This window comes from Apteryx mantelli, chromosome 12, assembly GCF_036417845.1.
Source record: "Apteryx mantelli isolate bAptMan1 chromosome 12, bAptMan1.hap1, whole genome shotgun sequence".
NCBI classification, from domain to species: domain Eukaryota; kingdom Metazoa; phylum Chordata; class Aves; order Apterygiformes; family Apterygidae; genus Apteryx; species Apteryx mantelli.
Window position 1 is genome coordinate 15,397,347 of NC_089989.1, and position 18,893 is coordinate 15,416,239.

Consider the following 18,893-nt stretch of genomic DNA (forward strand, 5'->3'; position numbering starts at 1 on the left):
GGACTGTGGGGCTTTTAATGCTGAGCAGTGGAGAAAACCCTGCAGGGAGCAGCCTGCCCTGTCGCCCGCTCCCAGCATGGTGGGGAGAGCAGAGGACTTGCCCCTAATGATGCTCTCCCATTGCTGACACTTTGGTTCCTTTAGCTGAAAGGCTTGAGAGCTGCTTTCAGACACCAACTGCACAGTCCGCAGCCCAGGCAGACACAGAGTGGGATGTTTGTGTTATTAGGCAAGGTTTCTCTCTCTGGTTGGCCTCCGGGTTAGCTGAGATGATTCAGTGTTAGCAAATGCCAGATCCTGCCAGCTGTGGTGACATCTGGGTGGAATAAGCAGGTCCCGGGGGCAGTGTGGCACATGCAGGCTGGAGCAGATCAGGGTCTAGGCGGTGATGGTGTGTGCTCCCTTCCCAGAGCTGGGCACCCAGTGCCACAGCCACCTCTCCTAACCTGTTGTCTCTGTGCCTCTAGCGGTGGGACACTGCTGACTGTGACTGGCACCAACCTGGCCACCATCAAAGAGCCCAAGATCCGGGCCAAGTACTACAGCTCTGAAAGGGAAAACGTAAGTGATGGTGGCTGATGGTGGGGCTGAGACCTGGGTCAGAGCATGAGGAGGAGGGATCCCATCCCTCTGCAACACAGTGTGTAAAGTGCATCCCGTACCCATCGGGCGTGATGCCCTGAGGGGGTCGTGTCCAGGGGCTGCCACTAGAAGAGAGACACCAAGGCAGTGTTCCCCCTGCAAGGCCTCAGTCCATGTGCTGCCATGAGAGATGCTTGAGATCTGAGTGTAGAAAAGTGATGGCAGCTTTGTAGAGGTTCGTGGGATCTCTGCAGGACAGTGACAGAAAGATCCTGTTCCCAGCAAGCTCCCACCTACCATTCCTCACACTTCCATTGCAAACAGGAGTCTCTGCTTGCCCCTGAAATGCAGCTACTTCTGGGGTGGAATGTGGCACCTGCTGGTATAACAAGGCACAGGAAAGGTGATTTTGAGTCTAAGTCCAGTGTCCAGAGACATGGCAGAGCCACTGCTTGCAGTAGATCCTTGTGGGGTCAGATCCTGACCTCAGCTGCTAGGAGCCGGGTCTGACCTCCATCTGTGCCTCCTGCAGAACTGCACAGTCTACAATGACACCACCATGGTGTGCTATGCGCCCTCCATCGATAACGCCCTGCGGAGCCCTCCAGAGGTTGGTGACCGCCCGGATGAGATCGGGTTCGTCATGGATAACGTCCAGGCCCTGCTGATTGTCAACACCACCAACTTTGTCTATTACCCGGATCCTGTCTTTGAGCCACTCAGCCCCACGGGGATGCTGGAGCTGAAGCCCAGCTCTCCTCTCATCCTCAAGGTAAGGCACCCTGGTCCCTCAGCCCCAGCCCTCCTTGGCGGTGCGCGCCCAGGGGCAGAGGGGTAGGAATATGTCCCTCAGTGGAGAGGACTTTTTGTCTCTCCTGGGGACAGAGTCATACACTGTGAGAGCATGAATTTGCTCCGTGATGAGTCTTTCAGACAATCCGTGTTGTGTGTGAACTAACAGACTTGTTTCTTGTTCCCCCAAAGGGCAGGAACCTGCTCCCACCGGCTGCGGGTAACTCCCGCTTGAACTATACCGTGCTGATTGGGGACACTCCCTGCACCCTGACAGTCTCTGAGACCCAGCTCCTCTGCGAGTCGCCCAACCTTACAGGCCAGCACAAAGTCACGGTAATGCTAACGGGGCACTGGCGTTGGGCTGGGGGCGGGGAGATGGAAGTGCAAGGTTTCCCATTGAAGATGGGACTGTCCCTTCAGTAAAGCAGGGTGGCTGGGTGCCCTGTCTTTATCCTAACACAGGCCCTCCTGCATCCCTCATCTGAGGCTGCCAGTGTCACTGGGCCTTCTCAAATCAGGACTTGTTAGTCTGTTCCTACGTAGGAGCAGTCCCTAGGAGTCGTCATCTTACTCCCCAGGCATCTCTCTCCCTAATTATGTGTTTGGTAGGACCAAATGCTTCCTCCCCTCCCTGGCATGCTCAGCCTGGCATTACTATGACCTGGGTGGCCCTGGTTGTCCCTGCCAACAACCTCCCTTCCCTGCTGGGTGCCAAGACAGAGCTGGTGCCAAGGCATCTGGGGTTTCCCACCCCTTCCCCCCAGTCCCGGCTCGTGCTGTAAGTAAGACTCTTTGTTTGTCAGGTTGTAGCACAGCAGTGCAAGCGTTCCAGGTCTGCCCGGCTTCACGCAGTTGAAAGGGACCTGGAACAGTCCCCCCAGGCTCCCCATCCGTCAGGGAACTCGTTTTACATCCCATCTGTTATTGTAATGTTGTTTGAATGAGACATCAAGCTCTGCCTGCTTGGTGCACGCCTCGGCAGTGCAGCAGCCTGTGGTCTGCATCCCATTAAAGCGCGCCGTGCTGCTCTGGACAAGCTCCTGGCGCGGCAGCCCTGGGCATTTGCCCCCGTGCTTGCTGCCGTCTCCCCTCGCAGGCCTGATTGCCACCTTGCTGGGCCGTATCTGGTGGACTGTGCTGTTTCTCTGGGCTCTGCTGCAGCTCAGTGAAGCTCTGGGGGACATCCTGCATTTAGCCATCCCTCCCCTGGGCTTGAAAACCTCCCCTAGTTCTCAGCGTACTTGGGAGGGCTGCCCCGCGCCCTGCATTTTGGCAGGGAGATGCATGCCCCCTGCCTGGACCCTGAGGTGAGACCCTTTTCCTTCTGTGTGGCTCAGATTAAGGCTGGAGGGTTCGAGTTCTCCCCGGGGACGCTGCAGATCTACTCGGACAGCCTGCTGACATTGCCTGCCATCATTGGGATCGGTGGCGGTGGCGGTCTGCTCCTCCTCATCATCATCATAGTCCTCATTGCCTACAAACGCAAGTCCCGGGACGCTGACCGTACCCTGAAGCGCCTCCAGCTGCAGATGGACAACCTGGAGTCCCGGGTGGCCTTGGAGTGCAAAGAGGGTGAGTGAACTTTGGCCCCTCCGCTGACAGTGCGCGGAGGCCAGCTGGCTGTTGGTCCTTCCACCTGGCCCTGTGGTTGAGGGGCCTTGTGTTGGCTTTGGAGGGCAGCTGGGGAAGCTGTGGGCACCCATGTCCCGTGAGATGCCACGTGTGACTTTGAGGGCTCCCCGGCTGGTCCCTCTTCAGCCGTCCCCTCCTCACCTCTCCACCTCGTGCCAGCAAGGGCATCCCCCCTCTCGGTGCTGAGGATAGGGCTCTCGCAGGAGAAACGGCCCAGCGCGCATGTCATGCAGCTCCTGCGTTGGCTGCAGTTGTCCCCCACCTCGATTAGCAGCTTTCTGTTTCCCATCTCCACCCTCCTCCTCCTCAGTCCCTCCCTGAGCTGTGCGCTTCAAGCTCTGTGGGGCAGGGCCTTCTTGCTTTCAGGACCTTCTTGCTTTCAGGGCCTTTTTCCTCACACTTTAACTGATCCGCTACTGTGCAAATCTTGGAATCTCTTGTACCACCCCAAGCCTCTGTGTGCTCCCCTCCTTTTTCCTGTTGCCATTCAGAGAGGGAACGGAATGGCCAAAGCTGTGTTATCAGAGGAAACTAACTCATTTTGGGTGGGATTTGAGGATTTTCCAGTTAAGGAATTCTCCTCCATTTCTCCAAATGTGAGAAAAGGGAACAAGGAGGGTAGAGAGGGCTGCGTACAGGCAGGCAATTGGTCTCTCGTTATGTGACAGACGGATGCTGTGAAATTGGACAGAATTCCTTGTATGATCCTGCTGATAAAACTAATTGCCCATTATCCCCTGGAGCTGGCTCCTGAGGCCCCGACCCTGCCAACCACAACCAGCCCAGAGGCTGTGCAAGGAACAGGCACCTAAAACAAGATAATAAAAAAGGAAAAGAAATAAAAACCCTTTGCCTTCCCCAGTCCCCATCCCCAAACACGCGTGTGGATGGCAATAGTGACAGGGAGAGGGGAGGGAGCTGGTGGAGGGGATGGTGTCTCATCTTCCACAGCTGGCAGATAAAAGGATCTGCTTTTAATTAAAAGGCACAATCTCTTCCCTGCCTTTTCTCTTTTCTAGTCCCACTAGTTACAGATAAGATAGCACGCCTTTCAAGCTGACGGTTTGTTTTTTCTCATCAGGCTGACGAGCCTGGAGTCCTCTGCCTTGCTTTCAGCTCCCTTTAAAGTGCCGTTAATTTGATTTTTCTGAGGGTTTTCTCCCCCCACCCCTTTCCCTGCTGCACCTCTAGGACTTCTCTCCCATCAGCTTTTCCCTGTAGGTGCAATTAAAGGTTCAGGACCTCCCCCCCATTCCTTTCCCCAGGAGCCGCAGCTGTCTCTGCTCTGATCAGGAGGTACTGGGCTGGGTGTGTTCAGAGCTACTCTCAAGTATTATTTAGGTCAAAATGAAATGAGGACATTCCTGTGGTTTAAGCTAACGTTTCCCCCAGAAGCTATGGCTGTGTTCAAGCCTCGCCATTCCCAGCTGCCTGCAGGACCTTTGGGATCCTGCAAGTGCTGAGATAGGGGGATTTGAGTTCCTGGGACCTGGTGGCAGGACTTGGCTGTGCTGTTCCCACTTCTGCCACCTGATTTACTCTGGGAAAATCATCTCACCTCTCTGCAACTCAGTTTCTCCATCTGTAAAATGGGGACAGTGATACTAGCCTGGCAGGGGGAAGGATGCAAAGCTGATTCACACCTGGAAATTACCTTGAGGGCCATCCATCTCAGGTGCTAGGGAGAGCAGTAGAGGTTGGGTGGTAGTGCTGGGTGTGGAGGAGCTCGCTAGCAACTCTCAAGCCTGGCTGGGACTCAAAGCCCTTTTACTTAATTCTGCTTTTTTCCACACCAGCCTTTGCTGAGCTGCAGACTGACATTAACGAACTGACCAACGACCTGGATGGGGCTGGTATTCCCTTCCTGGATTATCGCACCTATGCCATGCGGGTTCTCTTCCCGGGAATAGAAGACCACCCTGTGCTGAAGGAGATGGAGGTGTGATAATGTGTGTGTGTGTGTGTCTGTCTCTCTCTGTCATGTTTCATGCTGGGGATGTGTCTCTTCCTGCCCTGGAAAGGAGAGGTTGTGTGGGGTGGTGCTGCTCATCTGCCTCCATGGCAGCTTGTTCTCCCCTTTGAGCAAGGGAGTCTTGGGGGCTTCGGAGTAGGATGGAGTCCCCATGTCTGGAGTTTAGGGTTGGAGGGGGATGCTTTGATTCAAAGGTGGCCTTGGCCACCATGCCAGAAGTGCAGCAGGATGTCCTTCATGTGCATCATTCAGGTCCACACAGCATCCTTCAGCTCTGTGGAAGTTTGGGCCTTCCCTATCTCATGTGCTCAGAAGTGCCAGCTCCCTCCTGCCTTGAGCTGCCAGGAAGGATCTGAGCTTCATGATCCCCCTCTCACTCTGTAGTGAAGGCCCCTTGTCAGTGCTGAGCACTGCAGCACCCAAGGATGATAGTGTGGACTGGGAGGGATGCAGACTGGCAACGGCGGGCAGAAATATCCCGTTCCCATAGCTGAGCTCTTCCAGATACAGGGAGGGAGCCCGCCCTGAAGCACTGGAGGGGGCAAGTAGCAAGGAACAGAGAGGTGGAGTGTTTTGGGGATGCTGGGTAAAAATAAAAAGAAAGGCAATTTCTGGAGCATCTGTGCTTGCATGGTCTTTTGGTAGGTTATTGCCTTGCAGGAGGCATAGAGGAAACCTAGAGGCTGGAGTACTGGGGATATACAGCCAAAACTGTCGTGCGCAGGTGGAGGTGCTGGTGGAGCTGACCTGGCCTCTCCAGTCTGCCTGCCGGGGCTGCTGGACTTCCCTTCCAGCATTGCTGGTCCTGGCTTGCTTTGCGGTGGGGAGGTCCTCCTGGAAGGACATTTCTCTGGGGGCTTTCCCCGGTGCTGATCAAAGATGCGCCTGTCTGGGTGGTGAGAGGAAAGCCCCTGGCCCTGCTGACCCTGTCTTACCCTTCCCGTCTCCGCGCAGCCGTAGCTTTTGGTCTCCCAGGACAATGTGCGCCATCCCCTTCCCTTGCAGGGAGCACTGGCCCTTTGCTCCCACCCTGAGCAGGACATTGCTTTTCAGTCTCAAAGCACCGTGACACCCAGCGATGCCTTTTTCTGGGGCTGTGCAAATCCAGCGTCAGTTTGTATAGCCCGCCGGGCTGGCGCCTGCAGGCCATCTGCAGGAGCTGGAGCAGGCAGCGCTTGCTCGGAGCTGCAGCCTCGAGGCGAAGCCTGTGGCTCCTGCCAGCATGGACATAGTGGTTTAGGGACATCTTGCTGCCCTTAGGCTGCCTCCTTGTCCAGCAAGTGACTCGGATGCTGGCCTGTTCTTCCACAGCGGAGAGCATCTTGCCATGTGCCAGCCAGTGTGAGTGCAGACTGGCCACCGAATGGTTGTTGTGCTCTCTGACATTCGTATCAATATTTGTATTAATATCGTTGCTGCTGTCATTTTCTGCGGCACTTGCTTTATTCAATTGGGTTTGTTTGATGCCTGACCAGCCGCTCGTTTCCAGCAGACTTGTCCAACATCATCTGCTTCCCTGACTCCGTTTCCCCTGTACAGAACCCACCCTTGCTGTTCTTCCCCTGCTCCCCAAACCAGTTCCCCCTCCTCGCCTGGCCTCCCCATGTCTTTTTAATTTAGTGCATGCAATTGCACAGCAATTGGCTTCTTGTTTGCTGGGCTGCTGAGGCCGCCCTTGATTGGAGAAGCGAGGAGGGGTGACCTTAGCTTCCCCTCGCTGCTGACCTGGCACAGTAATTAATGTCGACGTGGGCTTCGCAATGTATTTAGGAGAAGTAATCGGCCCTGGTGCAGGATGCACGGTTACAAATTACAATGCAACAAGCTCTTACCAGCTGCAAGTGCTGATGTTGTAAGCTAGCATGGCTACGGCAAGGGGATCTGGCCCTCTGCCTGGTCTGTTTCTCTAGTCTCTAATCCCAGCTGTGGAGGCTGTGGGAACCCTGTTTCCATGGATTTCCCTTTGCAGCCCAGGCTTGCAAGCTGCTCAGAGCCATTGCTTGGTGTGATGGCCAGGGACTAGTGCTCTGGGTGTGAACATAGCCCTCCCTTAGGCACAGATCTTCCTGTCCATGCCACATTCTAGCCTCAGCTCTGCTCTTTCTCTTAAGTTTTTTCCCCAAAGGGCAAGGGAGAGGTGTCAGCCGCTATCCCTGCAGTGGCAGAGCCCGGCTGCTGGCACTGGAGCTGGTGTTGCCATGCTGGTGCTCCGTGCTAACCTGTCCAGGGAGGACACCCTGGTGAATCTGCCTGTTTGGGCCAAGCTTGGCTCTGCCTTCCCTCTGGAGAGCCGTGTCTGCCTTGCCTCCGCAAGAGGCCGGGAGCTGGAGGCAGGGCGAGTGGGGCTGGGGTTTCAGTTCTCTGTGATAGCTAACTTCCCTATGGAGAAATGCAAGGGCTGCTGCTGCGGGATCCAGCTGCTGTCAGAAGTTTCTGCTTTCTTCCAGTCTGGGGGCAGACGCTTGGCTCCTGTGAAGCGTGGGCAGATTGAGAAACGAGGATTTGCTGCTGCCGCCTCCTCCTCCTCCTCCTCCTCCTCCTTTCCTGCGGTCAAAATTCCTGGGGAGTGTTTTGGGCCAGTGCTGCGGAGGCTGCTGGCTGACCGCGCTCACGCTCGGTCTGCGCTCACTTCCGGCAGCTCTGCAGGGACCAGCTTTGTGGGAGCTCTGGCAGGAGGGAGCAAGAGCTCATGCAAACATGTGGAAGGAGCATGGTGGAGGGAGGAAGAGCAGGAAACCTTTCCTGACATGGGATCTGGCTGATGCTGCAGCCCCTTCCCAAGGGGAGAAGGGTGGAAACAATATCAAACTAGATGTGGCAGAGCTCTGGAGAGGAAATTGCAGGGGAGTAATTTTGCATTGGCCAAAGGAGCGCAGGGGGCTGGGCAGGAGTTTGTGGATTTATCCCACTTCCAGCTCTCCAAATTCAAAACATTCCACTAGAGAGGGTATACAGGCTCAGCCTTGCCTGGGAAACAAAGGGTTAAAGTTGCAAAGGAGCAAAAAAAAAGCCCAAAAGAGATTAAATAAAGCAACTACAGTTGTGTAAGCTTCATATAATTTAATCAGGTTTGCTTTTATTTGTCTCTTTACTCGGAGTGTAACATTAGCTATTGCAAGTGACGGGAGGGAAACAGCACTTGCTCAGGCAGACGCTAATCTGCAGCCAAGTGTTAGACCATCATTACCAGCTCCCTTTTCTCTTTAGGTTTGTGGGGGGGAGGTTCATTGCTTTGTGAGAATTTAAGCCTGATTAAATATTTAATTCAGTATTGTTCATTTATTTCTGCTAATGATCAGCAAGTTAAACACGGAGCCCCAGCCAGGCAGGGAGGCAGCGTGTCTGCGTGCATGTGGGGGGTGAGCTCAGGCATTGCCAGCGCCAAGCCCGCTCGTCCTGCCTGTGGTGCATATTTCGCCTCCTCTCGCGTGGCCTGTCAAGGCTCCGATAAGAACACCTCTGTCGGACAGGACCAGTTTCCCAGCTTGTCGAGCTCCGGCTGCTCCAGTCGCTGGAAAGGAGGCTCTGATCGGATCATGCCATCTGATCCCTGCGCTTGTTCTGTTCAGCAGGTGCGTTTGTGCTGCCCGGCTCCGGGTGGGCAGCTGGCTTGCTCCCTCGCCCTCTGGTCACCACTGGGTGCTGAAGGGAGAAAGCCCTTCCCAACCCTCCTCTGCATGGCCTTAGCCATCCCTGGTGCAAGCACAGGAATGCCCAGGTGTTGGGGTGCAGGGCTCTGAAGCACTCCAGTCCTTGCTCTGCCAGGCTTTTCCGGTGGATCTGGGTATGTCTCCAGCACAGCAGCAGTGCTGGAGCCAGCTCTTGGGTATTGCTGCCAGCCCAGGTGCACCAGGAGTGTCTTCAGAGCCAAAGAAGCCACCAGGGTCCTCGTAGATGGGGACAGCCCATGCTGCCGGGGCACCGCTGCTCCTAGTGCTGGGGCTCGTGCTCCTGTGCTGCGCTCACCTGGCTCTTGCGATGCAAAATGCCTTTGCAATGGGGACGTGCTCAGTTAATACAGGGGCAGGCAGCCTGATAGTTTGCTCCCCAGAGGTTTGAGACAGGGCAGGGAACTATTGATGCTGCTTAACCTCAGGTGCCGGAGTTAGCAGCGTCGGTGCATCAAGATCCCCACGTAGTGAGGAGCGAGAGACTTGTGGAGAAGGTAACTTAAAGCACTTACATTCCTGTCGGGATGTTATCCTCTGAGCTGTGTTAGAGTAAGTGAAGCCATATGCTTGCTCATGTGGCGTCCACAGGAGGAACCTCGATGTCAGAGGGTTGTCACTGACCCATCTCCCTTTGGGGACACCTCAGGGCAGGAGGAGTCTGTCCCCCAGATACTTGCTGTCTGTGAGGGTGCTGGTGAAGATACACTCTTCACTGTGACCCTTGGGTCCATGCCTTGGAAATGCAGAAACAACAAGGACTGGGTGGGAAATGGGTTTTTTTTTTTTTTTTGGTCCTGTGGGAAACATCAGCTGTTTGGAAGGGGGAAGTCACTACAGTGAGGAATTTCTCTGAACTAAAGACAGATGATCCAAAGTTTTGATTGAAGTGAAATGATTTGATGTGTCAAAACCCTGTTCTTCATTTTGAGTTGATGTTTTGAAATGAAAAGTGTTGTTTTGTCTCCAAATATCGACATGAAATGAAATTTTTCACTTATTCTCCCAATCAGAAAGACAAGGGGAAAAAAAAATCATTAAAATTGACATTTTACCACAGTGAGTCTTTTATTCAGAGGAAACCATATTTTCTAATGGGAAAATGTTGTGTGTAAAAAATGTTCATTTCTGATAACAACTCTGGTCACTGCTGACCAGAGCTGGGCTAATGAAGGCAGTGTAGAGATGAAAGGATCCCAGTCCAGTCCCTGCCTGGCAGTGCAGAACCAAGTACATCCTGAAATACAACCTTGGCCGTCTCAGAAGTAAGGGGAGTATTTCAGTCCGTGTCTAGAGTGGTGGAGACCCAGGTTTCCACTACTGCTTGTTTCCCTGTCTGAAATCCATACCCCAAAACCAGGCAGTTGTGCTGTCTGCAGAGCTTAGTATTTGGGCCTTACTTGCTTTATGCGTGGTAAAAAGGGGCAAGTGCTCAGTCTGTGCAATATCCGAAGGGCACGTTGCAGGGTCTTGGATGAAATTTGACCTTCTTGTTACTTGAAATAGAAAACTGTAATTTTTGTATGTGTCTCAGAGATGAAGTGTTACATGTGAGAGAAGTGCGTGTGTGTGTGCACGCACACGTGTGAGGGAGAGAGTCTTTGTACGCAAGTGCATATGGTGATGCCACGAGACTGTGCTGCTTGGCACTTAGCACAGGTTATACATTAGATAATACTTCTGGAAGAAACTGAAGCTGTTTGCCAAAGAGGGAGCTTAGTAGTACAGAGAGAGTAAATCCAGCTTCTTTTTTACACTTTTCCATACCCCAGAGAAACAGGGCATTTGGAGACTTTGTGGGGCAGCAAGTTTAAAGCTGCCTATAGAAAATGCCTCTAAAGACAACATAGAGTGAACTGTGGGGCTCGCTGTGGCAAGGTGCCCAGGAGATCACCTGGGATGGGAAGGAAGGGCCATGCATTGCCATCCTTCAACAGTGCCTCACTTTCCATGGAAAGGGCCGAACCTTCATCTCTGACATGAGGCAGCTGCTAAGCAACCGGAATAGGAAGGCCAAGACTGTCTTCACAGAGCGGAGAGGCAGGGCATGCTGGCTCCTCCGGGTGATAATTCCCCCATGCCCTGAAGCACCCACAGCAGCTGCTGCTGGAGGATGCTGTGGGAATATCTGGCATGTTGGTTGGTATTTCTGGATTCCCTGTGGTATATTTTGTGACATCCTGGCAGTGCGTGTCCAGATGGGTGTTTCTAAGTTCACCACGTTGTTGCAGGAGGAGAGCAAGTCCAGGTCATGTGAAGCTCAGCCACCGCCACCTTCTCATTGCCATTGCCCTTGTGCTTATCTCCCGGCTTTGCTCTATCCTTGTAGGTACAGGCAAATGTGGAGAAGTCCTTGACCCTCTTCGGGCAGCTCTTGAACAAGAAACACTTCCTGCTGACCTTCATCCGCACCCTGGAAGCACAGCGGAGCTTCTCCATGCGGGACCGCGGCAACGTGGCCTCCCTCATCATGACGGCGCTGCAGGGAGAGATGGAGTATGCCACGGGGGTGCTGAAGCAGCTCCTCTCCGACCTCATCGAGAAGAACCTGGAGAGTAAGAACCACCCCAAGCTGCTTCTGCGGAGGTGAGTGTCCATCCAGGAGGTGCGGGGTGCCGTGGGGAGGTGGGCAGCAGGGGACAGAAGTGGCTGCCTCGCAGTGTAAATGGTCTGTCCGCTGGTGTCATTATGGGTCTCGTGTGGTTCCTCCAGTCTGGCTCCTCCAGGCCAAATCTGCCAGCCGGCGCATGCATGGCTAACCCTGTTTCTGTGTGCACATGGGTTGGGGTCCTTTAGGGATGCAATTGGTGACGCTGGTGTTGGCTGCGGCAGCATCTGCTGCACTGGACCCATGGTAAAGCATTTTCTTGCCTGTATGCAAGTGATGCTTAGAGATGCTGCACAGTGAGGCAGGATTGTGGGGACCGGGACCACCCTGTCCGGCCATGTGGATGCTCGGGCACAGCACTGGGGAGGTTCTCGCTCCAGTTTGGCCTCTGTGGGTCCATGTGGGCTGGGGAGGTGGTAGTGACGGCTCTGTGGCTGACGGCTGTGTGGGCTGGAGCGGGGAGGATGCTGGCTGGTGTCAGACACTGCAGCGAGGCAACGCCTGTCGCTGCAGCAACGCTCCTGCCTGTGCTCCCCTCTCCAGGTGACTGTGTGGCTCCCTGCATCTTCCAGCATGTGAGGTGGCTCTCACTTTTCCCCTTGCCTGTGAACAGCCTCATGGTGGCCTTGCTGTCGGGGACTCCTGGAGGGGGAGTCCCTCCGTGAGCTGGCTGTGGGCAGAGGTGCTCCTTTCCCTGCTGCCTTTTGGCGCCTGCCCACCTTGCAGGGCACGCGGGGGTTTTCCTGCGAAAGCCGAGCGGATCCTCGCAAGCAGGGAGTCTCGCAGGGGCTGGGGGAGAGCGTGAGCAGGAGGCAGTGTGCCAAGCTCCGCCGCGTGTCTGCCTGGCCCATCAATATTTAACGATAGCTCTGAGCTCTCCTTCATCATGGGCTGATGAATATTGAAAGATACACCGAGTGCTGAACAAAAACAATTAATAAGCTCTACCAGCCCTGCTCGAGGCCCTCCCTGCTGTCCTCCTCTCCCTTTGCACGCCGTGCATGCCTCCCGATCTCTCTGCTGCTGCTGTCCTGGTGCTGGGAGCCTCCAGGGGAGATGCAGCAACACCTGCAACCCCTCTCGCTGCGACAGGGAAGGCTGAGGGCCGTGGAGTTAACACGACACCAGAAAGGCTTGAGGGAAGCAGGACATCTTTCAAACGCCAGCCAACGTTTGTGGCAGGACCAGACTGGACAGAGTGTGTTGAGATATCTGGAGCAAATACAGGTGCAAGCCATTCACAGTTATGTCCCAGCTACCTTTCCTCAGCCTGTCTCTTTAGGCACATCTCTCTCTGCTTCACTTGTCACCTGCATCCAAAGGGTAGTATGAGAAGCCTTTAATGTCTTACTTATTAGAAATGTGCCAGAGAGGGAGTATGGAATAGACTCTGGCCAGCCACGAAAGAAGTGGGACCTGGAGGTGCCGACCTGCATGTCCTCTGTCGCTGCTCCTGAGTGCATCCTGATGCTCTTCCCTTGTAACTATCCCTCTCCCATTTACCGATGACAACAGGCTTTGCTGAAATATTAAAACTACATTTTCAGCTTCTGGGTCTCTTGGAGCATCACAAAGCTGCTGCCATCAGAAGAAGACTCTGGAATGAAGTGAATCATTAAAATATAAATAAGAGGCAGTGCACTGAGGCCAGCAGCTGCAGTGCCTGAGCTGTGAGAGCAGCCTGAGGGCAGACCCAGTGAGAGCCGGACAGCCCAAGGAGGGTCAGGCCCAAGCAGTGTTGCTTGGGGGCCTATCACAGGTGGAGCTGTGGGAGGCTTCAGACAGGCATGAGGTCCCCTGGCCCCCTGGCTGAGGTCCGCTGGCCGGGACCTTGCTCGTACCTCCCCTCGTAACATTTAAGGAAGAGATTTTGCTCTTCCCATGACTGCATCACTGAGCCAGTGGAGTTCAGGGCTGTTCTTCCTCCATCCTTCTGATTAGCCCTGCTGTTGGGTGCGAGAATGCACTTAACTGCCCAAAGCAACGGGATTAACATTGATCTAACTGGGGAGAGCTGTTATTTATTTATTTCATTATTGGATAATCCCCCCGTTGCTCTGGCATCTGGCTCTATTGCAGATGAAGACAAACATCTGCCGGAGCCTGGGCTGTGGCACTGGCTCACTAAAGGAGCTGCAGAAGCTGACTTGAGATGAATATTATAGGCTTGTCTGTAAAGGACCTAGTTTGGGAGCAGGGGAGGATGTCTGTTGAATAGCTTCAGTCCACCCCTTCCCTTGGCTTTCTCCCCACGTCCTTTCCCTTGTCTCTTTTTTCTTCCCCTTGATGGATTAATCTTTCCTGACAGGGTGCAGGAAAGCTTCCCTCCTCTAGAGGCTTGGGTATTACCATCCCCTAATGGTTTAAGGAGGACTGCACTATTCCAGGGAGAGCAAAAAGGGCTAAGCCCATTAGCACAAGAGAAAGGCTTGGAAGGGTCCATACGATCCCAAGTCAGGTTGAATGAACTCTGGGAAAGTGGATTTTCTACCCAAACCATCTGCTGTCAGGAATTGTTCTGTCCTGTCTTCCCTGCCCAGCATTACTTTTGTCTCACAGGGAGGCCTCTTGGTGGCTCTGAGATTTGGTTTCTTTCTGGTTTTTGTTTCTTGAATTGACTCTTTTCTCTCCATTCCCCTGGTCTAACAAGAATGCAGCTATGCTCTTGAGGTCATTAGCATTGCTTGTGCTTTTGTGAGCATCTGCATTTGAAAGTGGCTGATCTGATGATTAATGGATGGATAAGCTGAACAAGCATAACTGGAGAATTTCAAGGGGGGCTGGCTGGCGTTTTTATTTTAAAAGGAGTGAAAGTGACTTTAAAAATAATGGACTTGTTAAGGTGAATTTTAATCCTGTGGCAGCGAGACCAGCCTGTGGTGCAGAGACAGGCACATTAAGCAGTCCTCATAGGCCTGTGTGATATACTTGGGTCCTGTGTCATCTTCAGCTCCTTCCAGGCCTGGCTGTTCCCCCTCCTCTGCTGCTGCAGTGAGTCCAAGCTGCAGCACCACCACTCTGCAGTCCCCACACCCTGTTCAGACCTGCTACACCTAATGCTATTCCCACCTGACCCTGCTCTTCCTCCTTTGGATACAGTGTCTTTGCTAGTGTGGCGGAGGAAGCAAGCTGAGCAGTGGTGGCGTGACACTCCAGAACAGGCACAGGCAACTCCCCTGAACCTTCCCTGCCAAAATGCTTTGGAGGATGATGCAATCTGGACTTGGAACCATACCTTTGGGAAATAAGAGGCCAAAATATAGATTTTCTAAAGGCAGTTTTGGCTGCTTCCTTCAACTGCATCTCCAAGAGCAGCTAAGAAGCACTGCTCCATTTTTAAGCTTCTTTTGGAGCAGGTGGTTGCAACATCATTCACTGCAAACTCCTACATCACCATCCCACCCCAGGAGACACACAAAGACCAGGGATTTCCACCATACAGGCAGGGAACAGGCTCTAAGGGTTAAATGCCAAGCCTGTTACAGGGTCTTCGCGCAGTGCTCTAAAGGTGCCTGGAAAACATCTCCAGCTTCCAACAATTGACTGTTATTCCCTCCTTCTTTTAACCCCCTTGTTTTCAGCTGAATTAGCACTGGGGATAAGTTTGACCTAAAACACTGGGATCAAAATCACCAGATCTAAATCCAGTGTTCATTTTAACCAAGGCCATGTGGACTGCAGCCATTTGAGCTGATTGTCTCTCAAAAGACTCCCAGAGGTCCTTGATACCAAAATTTGAGCAATGGCTGCAGACACCAGTTCTCCATGGACTGCTGCCCTCTCTACCTTGCAGGGCTCTGCATCCCTGCCTGAGAGCCACCAGATCCGTGTCCAAGGGCAGGGAAGCAGACTGGAGCCAGGGTGTAAAGCCTTGTCTCCCAAAACTTCATCACCACCACCACTGAATGCCAGTAACCAGGTGTCCTCTTCTCCTCTGGCGTTTTTTTTGAACAGACGTTGCACAGAGAGCTGGACCAGTTTGAGATGGGGAAAGTTTTCTTTATCCCTTCATTGTTCATGTTGATTGTCCTTCTTGTTCCACTGTTGGGTCCTGGGCTTAGAGGCTGTAGGGACTAAGGGCTACTTTGGATGTTTCTGGGAAGTCCCATGTGACCCAGTAGTGGTGTAGTGGCAATGCTGGCCCATTTCAGGACAGCAGCATCATTGAGTGAGGTAGAGCAGCAACTTCCAGGTGGGAGAGAGACGGGTTTCCAGCTAGATCAGGCACTCGGCAATTTAGGAGGAGATAATCCTGTCATGGGAACATAGGTTGGGATCTAATTTTTCCTAGCAATCTCAGCTCTTCCTTTCAGGTCATGCTTTTCCTTTACTGGGAATCTTGAAGTAGGTTTGGTGAATTTCAGTTAGCTTGGGTTTCTCATACAATCCTCCTTCCATGGAGGGAAGTGTCCATTTCCAATGGGACATGATAAAAGAAACAAACTTCATGTAAGCAGAAGCTACCAGGGGGTAGGTAGAAAGCTGGGTGTCTGATGGGCATCCGGTGGGCATCCACAATATCATTCTCTGCTCTCTCCAGTTCTCTAAATATGCTGTAGGCCAATTTGCTTCTCCTTCCTGGAGAGTTGATGTGGCTCAGCATTGCAGATGGGCAGACTTTTCACTGCCCAGCTCCTTATGGGTTAGCAAGCACTATCTTTAGATCTTTTTCATAGTAACTACTAGAGCTTTTGCTGTCTGCTTATGCCCCTTTGCTTTCAGCTTCCTGCCTTTCCAGGTCTGACCTTTTAAAGCCAAAGAAAATTTAGCCAAGGTCCAAGGCTGAGGTTGCTGTGGGAAACATCAGAGACCTTCAATATACTCTCCTGACAGCTTTGTTCTCTGCCTCCTCTACAGAACGGAGTCAGTGGCAGAGAAGATGTTGACGAATTGGTTTACGTTTCTCCTGTACAAGTTTTTGAAGGTGAGTTTGGAAGGGGTTGCTAACCCAGCACGGGAGGGAAGGTGGGTTCCTGCCTCGCTGTGATGGGGCAGTGGCATCAAGCCTGGGCTTGATCTGTGGGAACGACGTTTTTCCTGAGCTCTGCTATTCCTTCGTGGAGTACAGATAATTTCCAGGCCTCGGTTTCCTTCCTTTATTTCTGAAATGCGATTAGTGATTCTGGCTCACCTTCTGGGGATGTAGCTGAGATTGAGAAATGAAGTCTAGTCCTGTTTGCTTAGCGCATAGTGTTTTTGAGATCTTCATGAAAACAGTGCATGTAAAAAGACTAGATTTGTAACAACTCAGCTGAATCTTGAATACCTTATGAGTGGATCCCCATTGCCCCCTCCTTGCCTTTGCCTGTGTAATTCAGGGGAAAAAGCCTCAGGATTTGGTCCCTCTGTAGACATGACTGTGGCTGGAGGATTTTTGCCACTCATTTGAATTGTAGTTTGATGTGCTGCACTCCCTATTTAAAACTGCTGCTTTTCCTTCATCTGCTTTTTGAAACTGAGGCTCTTTGGTAGGGGAATATCTTCTCCCAGGTGTCCGTGCTTCTCCTGTTTATTCCCCTCCCAAGGCTGCCACCAGCAGCCCTGCAGGTTATATTGCCATAGCTGCAGCCCGTGGGTCACCAACTCCATCCTTGTGGTGCTTTGGGATCAAATGGGCTGGATGGACAGTGTTTGTGGACTTGCTGCTGGTTTGTCAATCAGCAGAGACATTTCTTGGGATCTCGCCTGGCGTCAGCTCAGCAAAGCTGAGTGGCACGCAGCCGTTTTTGTGGGATTTCATCCCTCATTAAGATAAAGAGGGTTTGAACCATTTCCAGCCAAGAGATGAGAGTGAGCAGGAGTCTGTGCAGAACTCAAGTGATTGTCAACAAGAGGTGATTTATAATATCACTTACATGCACTTGGCTTTTTGCCTCTGTTGAGGGACAGCCTGTATCTATAAAAATCTAGCTGTAGCGTACAGCGGAGATTGCTTTCCAGGGGTGGAGAGGAGAAAAGCTGTGCCATTCATGGGGAGATTTCAAACTCCCTGTGTCCTCTTCACGTCACAGCTTTGCCCAGTGGGGAATCCCTCTCCCCCTTGCTATGGCTGTGCCAGATACGATGAGTTAGGGCCATGCAGCCCACTCCCAGGGGGCAAATGGATTGAGCAGGGGGTTGGATCCCCCTTTGGGAAAGATGCTGGGTGATCTCCAGGGAGCAGGCGGGAGCTGTCAGCTTGGGAGGTGTCGCTGGGTGTGCTCCCTCTGGTGAACTGCTCCGGCAGTGCGACAGTAGCAGAAGGCCTGGGTGACTCTGTGCGATCTGGGGGACAGAGAAGAATAGCTCTTGTTGCAGTTAAACTCCCTCAGGACCTCCTGAAGTGGGCACGACTGTGCTTTGGCAGAGCAAAACACAACACGTGTCCTTCTAACGCTCAGAGGGGCCTTTGGGGACCTTGCTGGTTTCGTGTGCATGATCTGACTACCTTGTCTGTCCCTGACTGGGCCGAGTCCTGTGGTCAGATCACTAGGGCATCTTAATCTCGTTTGGAAGCTGCTTTGGACCAATTAATTTACCACCACTGTCCTGCATTGGTTGTTTTACAGCCCTGTCCTCCTTCAGAGAGTGCACTGAGCACATTGCCCCTGGTGGGGTAGATCTGAGAATAAGGAGTAGCAGGAAGAAAGGGACATGGGGATGAGACCAGGGCACCTTCTCTTTTTAAAGTACTTGGCTAAGCCAAAGCATCGGCAGAGAAAATTGCCCTGGCCTCTGCGGGTTTGTAGCAGGAGCAAGAATCTGATTGAGGTACGTGATTACGGGAGGAATATATGCAGAGGGCTTAGACGAAGCTGCTGGCAGTGAGATTCATTATGCTGGGGATCACTGTCCTAGAGGAGTGGTTGAAACTTCATTGCTTTGGTTGCTCGAGTTAGACTGAAAGAGCCTTGAGGATGCGTTCATGGGCCTCCCTTGGGTCGGCCCCACCAGAAGAGACCCGCAGGGCCTTTTCCATCTGTCTACTGGCGATGAGGATCACAGGTGGTGACAAAAGTGGGAGAAATCCGTGCACTGGATGGAGCAGGTATCGCAGCAGACAGTTTGCCAGCAGGGAAACATATGCCTTGCACCAAACCGCGGTAATTGTGCATGTAAATGAGGCAGGCGGATGTGCCTGGGTCCGTGTGTGCCCAGCTGCCAACTCGCCTTTCAGCAAACCTGCCCGTGTGGGTGCCCAGAGCTGGGCTCGACGTGCCACTGGGGAGTGCCAGGGCCCAGGCATCTCCGGCTGTGCCCCAAGGAGAGCTCGCCTCATGGCTGGTGGCAGGGGGGCTGGGGACCCTTGCTCCATGAGTAGCTGCCAGGTGGTGACGCAGAGGGGGACAGCCCTCGTGGGCAGCTTCAGCATCGTGGGAAGCGCAGAGTGGTGCGAGCTAGCCGGTGGCTCAAGCGCGTGTCGTTCCCTCGATGTGTGGCTCGGCAGTGTGGATCGTGTTCGAGGGCAGGGGTCCAGGCCCTGTTTCTCCCTTCCTAGGGCCTAAGATAAAGGCAAGGCAGCAGCTTGCAATCAGCAAGGCCTGGCGCTTTCATTGGGCCCTGTAGTAGCATTTATCAGACTCTTAATGAGGCACCCTGGGGAAAGGGAGAGGGATAAATCGAGACAAGTGCTGAAAAATGCACAATATTAGGTGCC

General features: G+C 53.2%; 1 protein-coding gene across 6 annotated transcripts in view; it reads left to right on the plus strand.

The window, feature by feature from the left end:
* The window catches only part of PLXNA1 (plexin A1), a 165,587-nt gene that overhangs the window by 128,372 nt on the left and 18,322 nt on the right, over positions 1-18,893 (plus strand). For all 6 annotated transcript variants that reach the window (XM_067303322.1, XM_067303325.1, XM_067303324.1 and 3 more), the window contains 7 exons: positions 468-561; positions 1,115-1,354; positions 1,567-1,710; positions 2,715-2,949; positions 4,806-4,948; positions 10,979-11,235; positions 16,115-16,181. In XM_067303322.1, the coding sequence (XP_067159423.1) occupies positions 468-561; positions 1,115-1,354; positions 1,567-1,710; positions 2,715-2,949; positions 4,806-4,948; positions 10,979-11,235; positions 16,115-16,181 (1,180 nt within the window). The remainder of the gene's footprint in view (positions 1-467; positions 562-1,114; positions 1,355-1,566; positions 1,711-2,714; positions 2,950-4,805; positions 4,949-10,978; positions 11,236-16,114; positions 16,182-18,893) is intronic.